Genomic DNA, 18,466 nt, shown 5'->3' with positions numbered 1-18,466 from the left:
CAGGGAAGTTTCAGTAAAACGTGTATCTCTGCAGCCTGGTGTAGTGCAGGGGCTTTTCGGTAATGTGACAAAGTTCTAAGTGTTCCTTCACTGAGGATGAGACAGGAACTGTTCTTACCTGAGTTGCGAACTAGCTGCTGATATTCATGTTAACTTCAAATTCTAACTTGTTGCCTTCTCTTAATTTCAACATTCCTAAGCTTATGCTATAGCCCACAGGTATGAGAATGAACTGAAAGTAATATCTCTTCTTACTGTGACAGGTCAATTATTTTCCAAATAAATTTCCACAGTATCCATATGTAATCTTTTCTCTCTCATCCTTCTTCCCTAGCCTTCTTTTCCCGATGCCTTGAGTTTTATCTCTAATCTGACTTGAATGGAAGCTTCCTCATAAAATGGAACCCCGACATTCACTTAAGTGAAGCCATGCTAGGTGCCACACCCCAAATCTCAGTGGTTTAATGAATCAAAGGTTTATTTCTCGCTTCTGTTATATGTCCATCTGGGGTCTGTAAGGCCCTTGTTCCACAGAGTCACCCAGGAGCCCAGGCTGTAGATGCTCTATCATCTTGTGGATAGATCTGGGAAATCATGACCTCTGACATGATCAGCTAAAGAGGAGAAAGGCATGGAGGAAGCACCCAGCTTATAACTGTTTAGGCTTAGAAGTGACACTGAGCACTTCTGCTCATAGTCCATTGGCCAAAAGTAGGCACATGGCCCCTGCCAGACTGCAAGGGAGGCTGGGAAATCCAGGGGAGTCCATGTGTCTTTGCGAGCACTTTCTTTGGTACCGCTACTAACTGGAATACTGTGAAACCCAAGTTACATTATAGTTCAAACAGCTTTTGAATGTAATTTGTATTTGGCAGTTTGCTAATCTGTTCTCATAGACATTTGCTGGGACTTATTCATTCTTTTAAAGTTATTATTTATTCATGGCTGTTCCAGGCCTTTGGTGCTGGGTGGCCTTTTTTCTAGCTGTGGTGAGCGGGAGCTGCTCTCTAGACGTGGTGCTCAGCCTTCTCATCACAACGGCTTCTCTTGTTGCAGAGCACAGGCTCTAGAGTGGGTGTGCTCAGCAGCTGTGGTTCCTAGGCTCGAGAGCACAGACTCCGTAGTTGTGGTGCACAGGCTTAGCTGCTCTGAGGCGTGTGGGATCTTCCTGGACTAGGGATCGAACCTGCACCTCCTGCATTGTCTGGTGGATTCTTTACCACTGAGCCACCAGGGAAGCCCTGCTGGGATTTCTTTTTTATTAAACACTTTAAAAAAATCTTCCTTCTTTCCCTCACACTTTTATTGAATAATAATTGACACTCAGCATTTAAGATATACATCCTAATGGTTTGATTTACATATATTGTGAAATGATTATCACAGCAAAACAGGCTTAGTTAACATTAAGCATCTCATGTATACAGTGGACACAGTAGAAAGAGGAGAACAGAATTCTTGGCATGAGAACTCTTAGGACCTGCTCTCCTAACAACTTTCTTATGTATCATACAACAGTGTTAATTATAGTCATCATGTACACTACACTTTCAGTACTTTTTACTCTTACAAGTTTCGACCACCTTCCTTTAATTTTCCCTCTCTCCACCTTCCCACTTCTGGTACCCAGTCCGTCCCTCCTCCCACCCAACCCCTCCTGGCAGTCACAAGTCTGTTCTCCACGTCTCTGACTCTGTTTCTGTTTCATAGGTAAGTTCATTTGTGTCCTAGTTTAGGTTCATAAGTGATATATGATATATATATCATAAGTGATATATGAGATTTGTCTTTCTTTTTCTGACTTATTCCACTTAACGTGATAATCTGTAGGTCCATCCATGCCATTGCAAATGGCATTATTTCATCCTTTTCTTTTAGCCCATTTAAAAAATGTATTTTAGACCTGAAATATACAGACAGGTTAAAAAAGGTGATGAAGGCTGCTAATGACCTCTTTATCTGTCTTCCCAATTTGTCTGTATGTTCCTTGAGGTTCTTCGCAACTTCTCATGAGGAGATAGATATACGTGTAAATGTGACACTTGTCTGCTTTCAGGGAGGGAAATTGACTTTATATATTATCTGTCTGCCTAATATTATCTTATTTAATCATTCTTTCATTTATTTATTTATGAGTTTATATTTACATGTGGACTTTTCCCCCCATGAAATAAACACAAGCCAGTGGTGATGAAAATTTTTCACTTTGACTTTTCTTGTTCGTGATCTTTCTTGGTTGGTTGTTTGGTTTGTCTATTCTGTTTGGGCCTCCCTTATGGCTCAGCTGGTAAAGAATCGCCTGCAATGCGGGAGACCTGGGTTCAATCCCTGGGTTGGGAAGATCCCCTGGAGAAGGGAAAGGCTACCCACTCCAGTATTCTGGCCTGGAGAATTCCATGGACTGTATAGTCCATGGGGTTGTAAAGAGTCGGACACATCTGAGTGATAATCCATTGTTATTCTGTTTAGGAATGGTCTTACCTAGATGGTAAACAATCAGATAAGACCAGGGCAAGTTGTGCAGAGGCTACATGGGACCAGAGGGGGCCAGGCCATGTGGTCTCCAAGCCTAGCTGTGTTCCATGCTGCAGCACAGACTTTCTGAGGTCCTTCTGGGAGGTGCATTGATGAAAAAGGTCTCACTCCATTGAAACTGTCCTTAGTATCATCTTGAGACACTCAGGGATTCATTTCTATTTCAGAAGATAAGAATTTCATTTAGCAAAGACTGGAAAACCCATCATGGTTCATGGTCTGTGAGAAAAATAGGAAGGGATGTGAGGGGAGAATTAAATGGATCTCAGTGATTCTATTAATACTTGTTTCTTGAGGGGATTGGATAGAATCAAACTGACCCTCACCATTATCTCCATGAAAAGATCCTTTGCTACTGATGGAAATATCCCTCTGCCTTTTGTTTTTTTGAACTTTTAGTTTTATATTGGAGTCTATCCAATAACAGTGTTGTGATAATTTCAGGTGCACAGCAGAGGGACTCGGCCATAAATATCCTTGTATCCGTTCTCCCCCAAACTCCTCTCCCATCCAGGCTGCGGCATAACATTGATCAGAGTTCTGTGTGCTACCGTAGGTTCTTATTGGTTATCCATCTTAAATTTAGCAGTGTGGACATGTTGATCCCAAACTCCCTAACTATCCCTCCCCTTCTAGTAACCATAAATCCATTATCTAAGTCTGTGAGTCTGTTTCTGTTGGTAAATAAGTTTATTTGTATCATTTCTTTCTGCTGCTGCTGCTAAGTTGCTTCAGTCGTGTCTGACTCTGTGCGACCCCTTAGAAGGCAGCCCACCAGGCTTCCCCATCCCTGAGATTCTCTAGGCAAGAATACTGGAGTCGGCTGCCATTTCCTTCTCGAATGCATGAAAGTGAAAAGTCAAAGTGAAGTCACTCAGTCATGTCCGACTCTTCGTGACCCCATGGAGTGCAGCCTACCAGGCTCCTCTGTCCATGGGATTTTCCAGGCAAGAGGGCTGGAGTGGGGTGCCATCGCCTTCTCCTCATTTCCTTCTAGACTCTCGTATAAGGGATCTTATATGATATTTCTCTTTGACTGACTTCACTAAGTATGACAGTCTCTAGGTCCATCTAAGTTACTGCAGCTGGCATTATTTCATCCTTTTTAATGGCTAGATAATATTCCATTATATACATATATGCACCACATCTTCTGTATCCCTTTATCTGTCGATAGACATCTCGGTTGCTTCCGTGTCTTGGCTGCCGTAAACAGGGCTGCAGCGAACACTGAGGTGCATGTATCCTTTCGGATCGTGTTCTTCTCTAGACATGTGCCCAGGAGTGGGATCATCCTTCTGTGTTTTAGAAACAGTACACTCTCATAGAGCCCTTGCCTACATCACGCCACTAGAAAAATCCATGGCTTGATGATATTAACCCAATGGGAAATCAGGGTTTTTTTAAAAAATTTCTTTCTCCTTTCCTCTGTTCTCTGCAAGGGTGTTTGTGTTTTGTTGACGAAAACAGCATCTTAAAGGCCTTTCTCTGGCCTTGAAGACCACGTGCACAAGAAGACCAGATCTGACTATAGAATAAAGAGCTAGTAGGAATGGAGAGTCTTGCTATACACTGTATCTTTCATTCTGTGAAGTTCCTGTCTGCAGATCAAATCTTGGTCATTGCAGCTAGTGGCAGAACCTGAGAAATAAGAAAGACTTTTTAAAAAGATAAAAAAGGTAATAGCTCTTTCTCCTTGGGTATTAAGAAAAGAAAAATTACAAAGCTAATAAAATTTGAAACCTTGCCCAGCTTATGCTTAATACTTAAAAAATGTTTTCATATATAAGGCAAAAATAGTCCTACAAGCAAATAATTTTTTCCCTTTCTTTTCTCTTCTCTAGGCTTTTCCTCCAGATGCCATCACTGTATTTTTTTACTGCAGTTCAGTGACCATATTCTTCACAATAATCAAATTGATCAGTTATCGCCTACACCTCATGTTTGATAAAGGAGAAGTGATCCAGCGAAGACCCCCTGGAAAGAAAGAAAAGCAAAGTAAAGACAAAGAGGCCAACGGTGACCACATAACTAATCACAGAAATCCAAGGTAACATTTCTAATTAATGCATCAGTTTATAATTTAAATGTTTTAATCTTGATTAAAATTATTTTGCTTAAAATTATTTTGCTCATTTATTTGGTGTTTATGAAAATAGGCCAGGAGAGTCAGACACAAATATGTACATTTTTCTTATATTTACATATACACTTAGGCATAAAAAATGTTGATGATCCAGATGGTTTAATTGACTGTTTAATGTGACCTAATACCATGCTGTGAAATTCATTTGCATTAGGCTTAGCATAACAAAATATTTTACTTTAGTCTTTCTATCTCATCATTTAAATGCTTAGCACATGCAAATATGTTCAGGAAATTTGTGTTTGTTGATTTAAAAGTAATACATTGTGTAGAACTAAAAAAGATAATTCTCATGTGGGCATTCGTCACTATTCTTGGCCTTATTTCTGATAGTTCTTTAAGAGAACGTATCTTGTTTTAAAGTAATGTTTATTAGCTTTTAAAAGTAAGGTTTGTATACCATGATTTTTCCTTTCTGTTTGTCTGTGTATTTATGGACATATAGTTGATTTACAATGTTATATTAGTTTCAGGTGTACAGCAAAGTGATTCTTTTTCAGATTCTTTTCCCATATCGGTTATTACAAAATATCAAGTTGAGTTCCTTATGTTATACAGTAGGATCTTGTTTATTTATTTTATATATAGCAGTGTGTATATGTTAATCCCAAATTCCTAATTTATTCACCCCTCTCCTTTTCCCCTTTGATAGCTATAAGTTTGTTTCCTATGTCTGTGAGTCTGTTTCTGTTTTGTAAATAAATTCATCTGTGTCATGTTTTATATTCCACATATAAGGGATGTCATGTGGTATTTGTCTTTCTCTTTCTCACTTACTTCCCTTAGTATGATAATCTCTAGGTCCGCCAATGTTGCTCCAAATGGCATCATTTTATTGTTTTTTATGGCCAAGTACTATTCCATTGTGTATACCATGAATTTGACAAAGTGGAAACAAGGAAAACAATTGTTTAGGGACTAATGCCGAAAGAGCCATACTTCTATTTTATAATATCACTACCCCTGTGTTTCTCATGCTGGATTAGCAATAATGGACAGATTAACAGCGGCAAAAAAGAAGCCGATCGAACCCTCTCCACACCTCCTCTCCACGGCAGCTCTGGCAGACAGAGCATAAACTCTCATCACTCTTCTGGGCTCCTGGTGAGTGACCTGTTTTCTCTTTCACTGTCTTCATGCTGCTGTTTTGTTGATTCCAGAAGTGAGCAATGGCAGTGGTTGCAGATTACATGTGCTTGTTGTCAATACTTGTCTTTGGGAAGCAGTGACCTGAGGCCATGAGATAAACACCCAATCACATGCTCCAAGCATACCCACCAGCCTCCTCTGCAGTCCGCCCACCCTGCTGGGACTGCACGTGACCAGACCCCATAAACACATCTGCACTGCCCTTCCCTGGGCCTGTCTGTCGTCCATCTCAGTCATTGGGTTTTCAGTGCCTTTCCCTGGAGTCCAGTCCTTCACTCCAGGTGAAATCACACTTAAATCACCTTTTTTTTTAGATTCACTTTCTTGGACTCTCTTCCTTGGAGTATAAAATAGCACATTATTTGTCTCCTTACTTTCTTAATTATCAAACTCCCCTTTATCACAGCACCGGGGTCTTGGGTGGATATCTGTACCTCTGTATATTTCAGTGTCCGTCTTTTCTACCCATCTGTCTCATACAGGTAGTGTCCAGTATAGTGAACACTGTATTGTCTCTTCCCATCTGCCATTTAGAAAAACAGTGGTGGTTGTTCTGCATCTGCCGACTGCCTGGAAGTAAGCAAGGGAGCTGAGTCACTGATTGATTTTTGTTCTTTCATTTATTTAGGATCTGCCAGCGCAGGAAACAGTGGAAGATCTCAAAGGTAGAGTGCTTATTCTCATTATTTAATATTTTATCACAGCATTATCCTCAGTGAAACACGAAGTAGTTTTTATAAAGCCGAATGCCAATGAAGTCATTAAGATTTAGAACTATACCTAAGACTGTATATTTATATTTTACCTTTATTTCTTTAACTCTTCATTTTAATTATTTATCAGAATTTTCATATCATGTCTGTGTTCAGACTGTGATATTGATCATATTTCATTGTCCTTTCTCCAATCTATGCCTCCTTCCATAAGGCTCATAATAGCTGATATAAAATAGGTAAAGTCATCATCAACACACATACTTGCTTTTTTTTTTTTTTTCAATTTTTTGGCTGTACCGCCTGGCATGTGGGAATCCTAGTTCTCCTGCCTGGGATTGAACTCTTGCCCTTGGCATTGGAAGGGCGGATTCTCGCCCACTTAACAACATTGTGTTCTGTGTATTTGCATTTCTCTCAATTTACAAATTTTGTTTCTGGGATTTCCTTTTAATCCTCCCACCCCAAATATTTATTTTACTCTTTTGCTAAGATTGTATTTGATTGTTTTTGACTGCCTTCAGAAGACTTGTGTGCATGCGAAGCCATTTCAGTCATTCTTGTCCTTTTGCCTGCCAGACTCCTCTGTCCATGGGATTCTCCAGGCAAAAATGCTGGAGTGGGTTGCCATTCTCTTCTCCAGGGAATCTTCCTGACCCAGGGATCGAACCCATGTCTCTTACGTCTTTTGCATTAGCAGGCAGGTTCTTCACCACTAGCCCACTGAGAAACAAGACTTGGAAGACTTAGAAAAGAACTTTTGGAGGCCTGAATGAACCTCTTCCTTTCTCTGCATTGAAAAACTTCTGCTGAGGTCACGTTATAAAACCCAAGCTGCTTTGGCTTGTCAAGTGCTGTAGTGGATTGGCCAAAAAGTTTGTTTGTTTTTTTTTCATTACATCTTACAGAAAAGTCTGAATGAACTTTTTGGTCAACCATATATTTTGGAGCCTCCCTGCCTTGGTTTAGAAGGATTAAGTAACTTACCCAATGTACTATAGCTAGTAAATAGCACAGCCAGCATCTTTCTGATTGAAAATATATTGTTTAAATCATACTAGTCTGCCTCCCAGGCTTCCCAGGTGGCTCAGTGGTAAAGAAATTCGCCTGCCAGTTCAAGAGATGTGGGTTTGATCCCTGGGTTGGGAAGATCCCCCTGGAGAGGAAAGTGGCAAACCACTCTAGTATTCTTGCCTGGGAAATTCCATGGACAGAGGAGCCTGGCAGGCTACAGTCTATAGTGTTGCAAAGAGCTGGACATGACTGAGCAACTGAGTGTGCACAAGTCTGACTTCCAGGGCCACAAAAGAGGGAAAGCTAAAAGTCTGAACTATTTTCTTAAATATGGAGATTTCCAGATCAGTTTCACAGCAGAGGTGGTATTTTAAAAATAAGCATCTAGTCACATTTGTTGCTGGTGTTATTTTACATTTTTTATTGTTATTATATATAATAATAATAATTTATTATTAGTTGGTCTTGCTCTGGGACATCATTCATCCATTCTGGATGGGAATCAGACGCTGTTGTTGATTTCAGGTGTCATTCTGTCAGATGACCAACCCATAGCACCGGTGCCATCTACCTCACCTGGTATCAAAACAGAAAGCTTACCTGCTTCTAAAGCACCTGTGCTGGGAACCATTACCACATCAGCAATACCACTGAAACCCGTTGTGGCTGAAACTTGCATCGGTGATCAAGGGAAGGAAAGAGGGAGCAGGGGGCAGCCCCCCTTCCACCACAGATCTGAGGGTGGCTTGGTGGACAAAGAAACCGTAAAGAAGTTGCCCTGCCTGTCTTTGTCTCAGTACGACTTACTGGAGACGGACGTTTCTGTCCAGCCTTGGGGGAGTGAGAATTCTGTCTTGATTCCAGAACCTGGTCATTATGCCTCCATCAGGGACAAGCTGCAGAGCAAGTCGCCTCAGGACAGCCTGAGCAGCAGCTGCCCACAGTGTAACACCGTCATCGTCAGACCTGGGCAGGAGCAAGTCTCCCAGCAGGTGGACTCGACCTTGAACCAGGACATGGGCAACTCAGATAGTGAGGTCGCCGTCACTCTGATAGATACTTCTCAACCTGGTGACCCGCTGAGTCTGCACGAACCCATTAGGATCGTCATTACCATGAGCAGTACGCCCAACTCCATGACAGACTTGGAAAGCTCGCTGCATCTCAAGGCGGTTGGGACTCAGCCATCTGGTTTCCAGGCTGATGCTGAGCCAGCTCCCCCAGGGGCAGCCGGTCCCCCAAATGTGGAGCAGATGAGAATTCCCGTCATCACCTTCCAGCTGTCTGAGGATGCAGGGGGCATGGTGTGTCCCGAAAGCAATGGAAGTGGCAGGTCGCCAGAGAGACTGACGGTGGAGGCGTCCTCTAATCCGTGTTCTGGCTATGAATCTGGGGAGGGGGGCAGTGCCACCCAGGACCACAGTCCTTCCCCAGGAGACCACTGTGCAACCCCCCCACCTACACCTAATATGATCTCCGCGTCTGAGGTGGGAATGGAAGCCCAGGCCAACCTTGATCCATCATCTTGTAGAACCAGCCAGGAGAAGAGACATGCCCGGGTCCTCAGTGTGGACAGTGGGACGGATGTCTTCTTGAGCAAAAGTTACACAGAAATTATTAATGATAAAGAACAAACAATGCCAACTTCCAAATCTGACCTAGAGGCCAAGGAAGGACAAGTACCAAATGAATCCAACTTCCTGGAATTTGTCTCCTTGTTAGAATCGATTAATACTTCCAAGGTGGTGGTATCTAACCAACGGAATGAGCCAACAGAGCAGAACAAAGACAGCAGGCTTCCTGCAGGTAGGATCCCACATCTGTTCTGTCCTGCTGATACAGAGAAGGCAGTGTCTCTCTTTGTCATTGGCTTTCTGTGATTTGACTTTGCAAACAGCAGGACAGCTATTGTGTAATTGTTGGCTGTTTGGCTCCTCATTGGTGTTTGCTGAGTGTGCCAAAACCAAGCTGTGTGATGAACATAGATTAAAACTGGTTCATTCCTCCAGGCTAGGCGTAGTAATGAAGATTTTGCTTCCCTAGAAGGCAGGAATATTTATTTCTAAGGAAATAAGCAATTAAATGTTACCATGGTGACGAAAGCCTTCAATGGATGTCTCTGCTATTATAAAATAGATGCATTCTGGGAAAGCAAATTGTAGAGCAAATTAAGTGAATCCACTTTTCTGTGGAATTATATTATACAGTCCTGTATGCTGAATTTCCTGATTATCCCAAGTTGTAAACATGATTATAACACATGGCCCTTAATATATGCCAATGAAAGTGTTAGTTGCTCAGTTGTGGCTGATTCTTTGCGACCCCATGGACTATAGTAGACCAAGCTCCTCTGTCCATGGGGTTCTCCTGGAAAGAATACTGGAGTGGGCAGTCATTCCCTTCTCCAGGGAATCTTCCTGACCTAGGGATCAAATCCTGGTCTCCTGCATTGCAGGCAGATTCTTTACCATGTGAACCACCAGGGAAGCCCAATTTATGCCAGGCACTGTCCTAAACCCTTTACAGATATTAACAAGGGTGACCATCTGTGGTGGTTTGTTCGACAAGGTCCTTGTTAACATGTGTTTTGCCAACATAATTATTAATAGCACCACCTCTCTCTCACAAAAAAGTGTTCCCAGCTTGAACAATAAATTATACAGTTACTGTATAATGGAGTGAATTATATACAGCTTCACTCATTTGCTCCTCATATAACCTTATGTTATGGGTCCTTTTATCATTCCTTCTGGAAAGGTGGTTTTCTCTAAGTTTTCCAAGTTAGTCTAGTAAGTCTGGAGCTGAGCTTTGATCTTGGTGTTGCTCCAGAGTCAACATTCATAAATAATAAAACTATATTTCTTGCATGAGTGTAAGAGGCATTCAAGTTACTTAATATCTCTGAGCTCAGTTTCTTCCCTGGCAAAGGATGTTACTGGACTAAAGTTTCTGCAGAGTCTTTTTTTATGTTCTTTTCTCTTTTTTTGGCTGAATTGCATGATATGCAGGATCTTAGTTCTCTGACAAGGGATCCGAGCCAGGCCCCCTGCAGTGGAAGTGAGGTGTCCTAACACTGGACTGCTAGGGAAGTCCCTACAGTCTTTTAACTTTCAGTTCAGTTCAGTTCAGTCGCTCAGTCATGTCTGACTCTTTGCAACCCCATGAATTGCAGCACGCCAGGCCTCCCTGTCCATCACCAACTCCCGGAGTTCACTCAAATTCCTGTCCATCGAGTCGGTGATGCCATCCAGCCATCTCACCCTCTGTCGTCCCCTTCTCCTCTTGCCCCCAATCCCTCCCATTGTCAGAGTCTTTTCCAATGAGTCAGCTCTTCACATGAGGTGGCCAAAGTACTGGAGTTTCAGCTTTAGCATCATTCCTTCCAAAGAACACCCAGGGTTGATCTCCCTCAGAATGGACTGGTTGGATCTCTTTGCAGTCCAAGGGACTCTCAAGAGTCTTCTCCAACACTATAGTTCAAAAGCATCAATTCTTCTGCCTTCAGCTTTCTTCACAGTCTAACTCTCACATCCATACATGACTACTGGAAAAACCATAGCCTTGACTAGATGGACCTTTGTTGGCAAAGTAATGTCTCTGCTTTTGAATATGCTATCTAGGTTGGTCATAACTTTCCTTCCAAGGAGTAGCGTCTTTTGGATTGCTTACCCTCCAGTTAATATAAAGATTCATGGATCTAGGCCAGCATTGTCTGGTGGAATTTTCTTCAGTGATGGAAGTGTCCTGTATCTGCCACCGCCAGTGACTACTGGCCACATGTAGCTATTAAATACTTGAAATGGGGTTTGTGCAGAAATACAGTTTTTAACTTTATTAAATTTTACTTTATTTAAATAGTCACATGTGGCTACTGGCTACTGTATTGGATAGTGCTGAGCCAGACAATGTGTGTCTTCTTGGGGAGCTATGAATAGGATGGACAGATCCTGCCTTTGGAACTTGACAGCCCAGGGCCAAATTTTGGTTTTGCAATGTCAGCTGCTGAGGTTGGGCCATTCATCATATCCATCTGAGTCACAGTTTCTTCAGGGAAGCAATAATAATAATAATATGTTACAGATTTACTGTGATGATTCAATTAGGAAAATATGTTAAAAGTCTTAATACTTGATCAATTTCAGCCATCTGTTCTGAGTTTCCCCTGTGGCTACTATGTGAAGTTTATTTAGTCTGTCTACTTAAGTTTCTGCTCTTAAACTTTTCAGCCAGCCATATTTAATCAGAACAGGGTTGAGCTGGGAATCTAGGGTGTGCAAAGAGATGTGGATGTTATGAGGTTTTCTTTGGGAAGAATCAGGCTTGGTTGTTGGGGCAGGAACAGGTTTGGCTATTGGGAACGTATAAGTACAACAGGGAGGGGGAAGTTAGAGTGGATTATATGTCCTATTCCAGGAAGAGTCAGAGGTTTTTTCTTAATTTATTTTTTTAAAACTACCAAACATTTGCTCTTCTTATTGTCCTGTGATTTTTCTCCTCCCTTATTTTTTTTTATTGAAATATAGTTGATGTGCAATCCTATATGTGTTTCAGGATTATATAACAATGATTCACAATTTTTAAAGATTGTATTTCATTTAAAGTTACAAAATATTAGCTATATTTCCTGTGCTATACAATATATCCTTGTAGCTTATTTATTTTAAATATAGTAGTTTGTACCTCTTATCCCTTATCCTTGTCTTGCCTCTCTCCCTTCTCTCTCCCCACTGATAATCACTAGTTTCCTCTCTACATCTGTGTTATTTCTATTTGTTACATTCACTAGTTTGTTTTATTTTTTAGATTGCATATGTATGTGATAACCTATGGTATTTGTCTTTCTTGACTTACTTCACTAAGCATAATAATTCCAAGTCCATGTTGTTGCAGACGGCAAAATTTCATTCCATTTTATGGCTGAGTAATAGTCCATTGTAAATACTTATCCATTGATGGACACATAGACTGCTTATGTATCTCGACTATTGTAGATAATACTGCTTTGAACATTGGGGTGCATGTATCATTTGAATTAGTGTGCTTGTTTTCTTCAGATAAATACCCAGGGATGGGATTACTAGGTCATATGGGGATTCTGTTTTCCGTTTTCTGATGAACTTCCATAATCCACAGTGGCTGTACCAGTTTGCATTCCTACCACCATCCCTTTTTTCCTACATCCTCACCAACATTTCTTATTTGTGGACTTTTTGATGATGGCCTTTCTGACAGATGTGAGGTGATATCTCAGTGTGGTTTTGATTTGCATTTCTCCAGTGATTAGTGATGCTGGCCATCTTCATGTGCCTGTTGGCCATCTGTATGTCTTTTTTTGAAAAATGCCTATTCAGATCTTTTGCTCATTTTTAAATCAGGTTGATTGTTTTTTGTTATTGATTTGTATGAGCTGTTCATATATTTTGATATTAACTCCTTGTCAGTCATATCATTTGCAAGTATTTTCTCCCAATCATTAGGTTGTCTGCTTATTTTGATGATGGTTTTCTTTGTTGTATAAAAGCTTTTAAATTTATTTTTTTTTAATTTCAATTTTTTTTTTTTTACTTTACAATATTGTATTGGTTTTGCCATACATTGACATGAATCCACCATAGGTGTACATGAGTTCCCAACCCTGAACCCCTCTTCCACCACTCTCCCCGTATCATCTCTCTGGGTCATCCCAGTGCACCAGCCCCAAGCATCCTGTATCCTAGCGATTCGTTTCTTACATGATAGTATACATGTTTCAATGCCATTCTCCCAAATCATCCCACCCTCTCCCTCTCCCACAGAGTCCAAAAGTCTGTTCTTTACATCTGTGTCTCTTTTGCTGTCTCGCATACAGGGTTATCATTACCATCTTTCTAAATTCCATATATATGTGTTAGTATACTGTATTGGTCTTTTTCTTTCTGGCTTGCTTCACTCTGTATAATCAGCTCCAGTTTCATCCACCTCATTAGAACTGATTCAAATGTGTTCTTTTTAATGGCTGAGTAATACTCCATTGTGTATATGTACCACAGCTTTCTTATCCATTCATCTGCTGATGGACATCTAGGTTGCTTCCATGTCCTGGCTATTATAAACAGTACTGTGATGAACATTGGGGTTCGTGTCTCTTTCAATTCTGGTTTCCTCGGTTTCCCAGCAGTGGGATTGCTGGGTCATAAGGCAGTTCTATTTCCAGTTTTTTAAGGAATCTCCACACTGTTCTCCATAGTGGCTGTACTAGTTTGCATTCCCACCAACAGTAGGGTTCCCTTTTCTCCACACCCTCTCCAGCATTTATTGCTTGTAGACTTTTGGATTGCAGCCATTCTGACTGGTGTGAAATGGTACCTCATTGTGGTCTTGATTTGCATTTCTCTGATAATGAGTGATGTTGAGCATCTTTTCATGTGTTTGTTAGCCATCTGTATGTCTTCTTTGGAGAAATGTCTATTTAGTTCTTTGGCCCATTTTTTGATTGGGTCACTTATTTTTCTGGAATTGAGCTGCAGGAGTTGCTTGTATATTTTTGAGATTAGTTGTTCATCAGTTGCTTCATTTGCTATCATTTTCTCCCATTCTGAAGGCTCTCTTTTCACCTTGCTTATATTTTCCTTTGTTGTGCAGAAGCTTTTAATTTTAATTAGATCCCATTTGTTTATTTTTGCTTTTATTTCCAGTATTCTGGGAGGGGGATCATAGAGGATCCTGCTGTGATTTATGTCGGAGAGTGTTTTGCCTATGTTCTCCTTTAGGAGTTTTATAGTTTCTGGTCTTACATTTAGATCTTTAATCCATTTTGAGTTTGTTTTTGTGAATGGTGTTAGAAGGTGTTCTAGTTTCATTCTTTTACAAGTGGTTGACCAGTTTTCCCAGCACCACTTGTTAAAAAGATTGTCTTTAATCCATTGTATATTCTTAAATTTAATTATATCCCATTTAAAAAATTTTTGCTTTTGTTTTCTTTGCCTTAGGAAACAGATGCAAACAGTAATACTGCAATTTATGTCAAAGAGCACTTTGCCTATGTTTTCTTCTAGGAGTTTTTTTGGTTTCTGATATTATATTTAGGTCTTAAACTCATTTTGAGTTTACTTTTTGTATCTGGTGTGAGGAAATGTTCTAATCTCATTCATTTATGTGTAGTTATCCAGTGCTCTTTACGGTACTCTTATTTCCAACCCAGGTTGCCTTCACAAAGGCCTTTAGGATTATCTTTAGGTCTTGGGGATAGTCTAGAATTTGAGGCTATAGAAACCTGCATACTTACCAACAGCCTTTAAAATCATGTTTCCTTTTTGTTTTGATACTGCTTTATTTTATTTTGTGGAAATAAAAACCACTCAACTGAGAAAAAGTAAGGCTATTATGTAGAGCTTGCTACAAAAGAGTCCAGCAGCAGCATTCTGACAGAAACTCTGAGGCAGGCAGAGAAGAAAGCTTTGTAGTGGAAAAAAGGAAGATTCCCGGTGTGATTGGAAGCTATTGGCCTGGGGAAGCTGGAGGCAGGATTATAGCAATTGATGTGATGGGTTTATTATTGTCGTTGTCACTAGGTCCTGTCCACCTCCTTGTGACCCCATGGACTGCAGCATGCTAGGTTCCTCTGTCCTTCACTATCTCCTGGAGTTTACTCAAATTCTTGTCCATTGAGCCAGTGATGCTATCAAACCATCTCATCCCCTGCTGCCCTCTTCTCCTCCCCTCAATCTTTCCCAGCATCAGGGTCTTTTCCAATGAGTTGGCTCTTTGCACCAGGTGGCCAAAGTCTTGGAGCTTCAGCTTTAGCATCAACAATAAATATTCAGGGTTGATTTCCTTTAGGATTGACTGGTTTGATCTCCTTGTAGTCCAAGGGACTCTCAAGAGTCTTCTCCAACACCACTGTTTGAAAGCATCTATTCTTCAGTGCTCAGCCTTCTTAATGGCCCAACTTTCACATCCATACATGACTACTGGAAGAAACAGCTTTGACTATACGGACGTTTTTTGGCAAAGTGAGGTCTCTGCTTTTTAATATGCTATCTAGATTTGCCAAGGCTTTCCTTCCAAGAAGCAAGTGTCTTTCAATTTCATGGCTACAGTCACCATCTACAGTGATTTTGGAGCCATGAAGTGATGGGATGAGATGCCATGCTCTTAGTTTTTTGAATGTTGAGTTTCAAGCCAGCTTTTTAACTCTCCGTTTCAGCCTTATCAAGAGGCTCTTTAGTTCCTCTTCACCTTCTGCCATATAGTGGTATCATCTGCATATCTGAGGTTGTTGATATTTCTCTTGGCAATCTTGATTCCAGCTTGTGATTCCTCCAACCTTGCATTTTGCATTATGTATTCTGCATATAAGTTAAATAAGCAGGGTGACAATATACAGCCTTATTGTACTCCTTTCTCAATTTTCCACCAGTTGTTCCATGTCCAGTTCTAACTATTGCTTCTTGACCTGCATAAGGTTTATCAGGAGACAGGTAAGGTGGTCTGGTAGTCCTATCTCTTTAAGAATTTTCCAGTTTGTTGTAATCCACACAGTCAAAGGCTTTAGTGTAGTCAATGAAGCAGAAATAGATTTTTTTTTTTAATTCCCTTGCTTTCTCTGTGATCCAGCAAAGGTTGGCAATTTGATCTCTGGCTCCTTTGCCACTTTGAAATCCAGCTTTACATCTGAAAGTTCTCAGTTCACATACTGCTGAAGCCTAGCTTGAAGGTTTTGAGCATAACCATGCTAACATGTGAAATGAGCACAATTATATGATAGTTTGAACAGTCTTTGGCATTGCCTTTCTTTGTGGTAGGAATGAAAACTGACCTTTTCCAGTCCTGTGGCCATTGCTGAGTTTTTCAAATTTGCTGCCATATTGAGTGCAGCATTTTCACATCGTTATCTTTTAGGATCTTAAGTAGTTTAGCTGGAATTCCATCATCTCCACTGCTCTGCTCACAGTATGCTTCCTAAGGCCTGCTTGACTTCACACTTCAGGGTGTCCTGTTCTAGGGGAGTGACTGCATCATCATGGTTATCTGGGTCACTGAGACCTTTCTCGTATAGTTTCGTGTATACATTTCCTGTATAGTTATGTGTACTCTTGCCACCTCTTAATCTCTTCTGTTTGTTAGGTCCTTACCATTTCTGTCCTTTATCATGCGGAAGAAAATGGCAACCCACTCCCGTATTCTTGCCTGAAGAACCCCATGAGCAGTATGAAAAGGCAAAAACATGATTGGTTAAAAGAGCATATTTGGCTTCCTCTGATTGGTTGGATTTCTGCAGTTGGAAGCAGGGATAAAAATTAGGGAAGCTCTCAGTTATTAATCAATTCCTGTCCATTTGGGGCTGATTGTTGCAGGAGTTATTTGGCTTCCTGAATCATTTGCTAGAAATAGTGGTCTGACATCTGACAAGTGTGACTTGTACATAGTATGTTAGTTTCCTGGGCTGGTTACTGTAGCTAATGGATTATTTTTCTGAGATAGTCTAGATTGTGGGTCAGAGTTCTATTTATATATATATTATATGGCTATTGTCTATTTGTATATTCAGTTTCTCCTAGACTTTCTAAGGAAATAATCATGAATGCATGTGGAGATGATTATTGAAGAATTATTAATATCTGCAGTATAGAAAAATAGAAGCACTAAATTTATAAGAATAGGAGTCTACTTTAATAAGTTATACTATGTTAATATAATATTACTTAGCTTCCATTTGGAGATGATGCAGAAGAATATCTCCTGTCATTAAATATTTGTAGTACTTTAAGATAAGTAGAACAGTGATAGAAGTAGAACAGTTATAAAACAATATCTGCTTTTGGGGACTTCACTGGTGGTCCAGTTTTTAAGATTCCATGCTTCCACTACAGGGGACATGGGTTCGATCACTGGACAAAGAACTAAGATCCCACATGCCTGCAGCATATCCAAAAATCCCAACACCAAAAACTGTTTTATGACTTTTCTATTCAGTAAATTATACTGTATTAATGTAAGATAACTTCCATTTTTGGGTGATGTAGAAATATATATCATTAAATATTTATAATAATTTAAGAAAAGTAGAATAGTTATAAAACAACATCTAAATTATGACTTCATTTTTGACAAAAAAAATGTCTAAAAGAAAATTCCGATGTGATATCTATCATATTGGCTTCTGAATCAGCATGGTGGCTGCTGCTAAGTCGCTTCAGTCGTGTCCGACTCTGTGTGACCCCATAGACGGCAGCCCACCAGGCTCCCCCGTCCCTGGGATTCTCCAGGCAAGAATGCTGGAGTGGGTTGCCATTTCCTTCTCCAATGTATGAAAGTGCAAGTGAAAGGGAAGTCTCTCAGTCGTGTCTGACTCTTCGTGACCCCATGGACTGCAGCCCACCAAGCTCCTCCATCCATGGGATTTTCCAGGCAAAAGTACTAGAGTGGGTGCCAGTGGGGTTAGGAGTAACTTAAGACTTTTTCCCTTTTCTCTAGTTTTAAATTATATGCCATTCACTTGTGCTATTTTTAGACACTGAAAATTCCTTTACATGTGTATTTTTAAAGGGAAAAGGAGAAAAGTAGCCCATTGTTGTTGTTTGGTCGCCAAGTCGTGTCCAGCTCTTTTGCAACCCCATGGACTGTAGCCCACCAGGCTCCTCTGCCCATGAGATTTACCAGGCAGGAATACTGGAGTGGGTTGCCATTTCCTTCTCCAAGAGATCTTCCCAACCCAGGGATTGAACCTGCATCTCCTGTCTTGGCAGGAGGGTTCTTTACCACCGAGCTATCAGAGAAGCCTCAAAGTAGCCCATAGGTTGGCATACGTTATGTGCCCATTTAAGAGAAGGAGAGACTGGGGTGTTAAAAGCAACATGAATGAATGAATCCACATACATGTGGTGTTAGCAGGTAGAGCTGTCTAAACATGTCTCCCTGCAGTTTTTAT

General features: G+C 40.6%; 1 protein-coding gene across 2 annotated transcripts in view; it reads left to right on the top strand.

Moving 5' to 3' along the window:
* Positions 1-18,466, top strand: part of PCNX2 (pecanex 2) — a 311,506-nt gene that overhangs the window by 18,519 nt on the left and 274,521 nt on the right. For both annotated transcript variants that reach the window (XM_012104979.5, XM_060406546.1), the window contains exons 2-5: positions 4,380-4,585; positions 5,668-5,785; positions 6,459-6,495; positions 8,083-9,363. In XM_012104979.5, coding sequence (XP_011960369.3) covers positions 4,380-4,585; positions 5,668-5,785; positions 6,459-6,495; positions 8,083-9,363 — 1,642 coding nt within the window. The remainder of the gene's footprint in view (positions 1-4,379; positions 4,586-5,667; positions 5,786-6,458; positions 6,496-8,082; positions 9,364-18,466) is intronic.

Source organism: Ovis aries, chromosome 25 (genome assembly GCF_016772045.2).
Source record: "Ovis aries strain OAR_USU_Benz2616 breed Rambouillet chromosome 25, ARS-UI_Ramb_v3.0, whole genome shotgun sequence".
NCBI classification, from domain to species: Eukaryota; Metazoa; Chordata; class Mammalia; order Artiodactyla; family Bovidae; genus Ovis; species Ovis aries.
The sequence above is the reverse complement of the archived record's forward strand: the minus strand, read 5'-3'. Positions and strand labels throughout refer to the sequence as shown.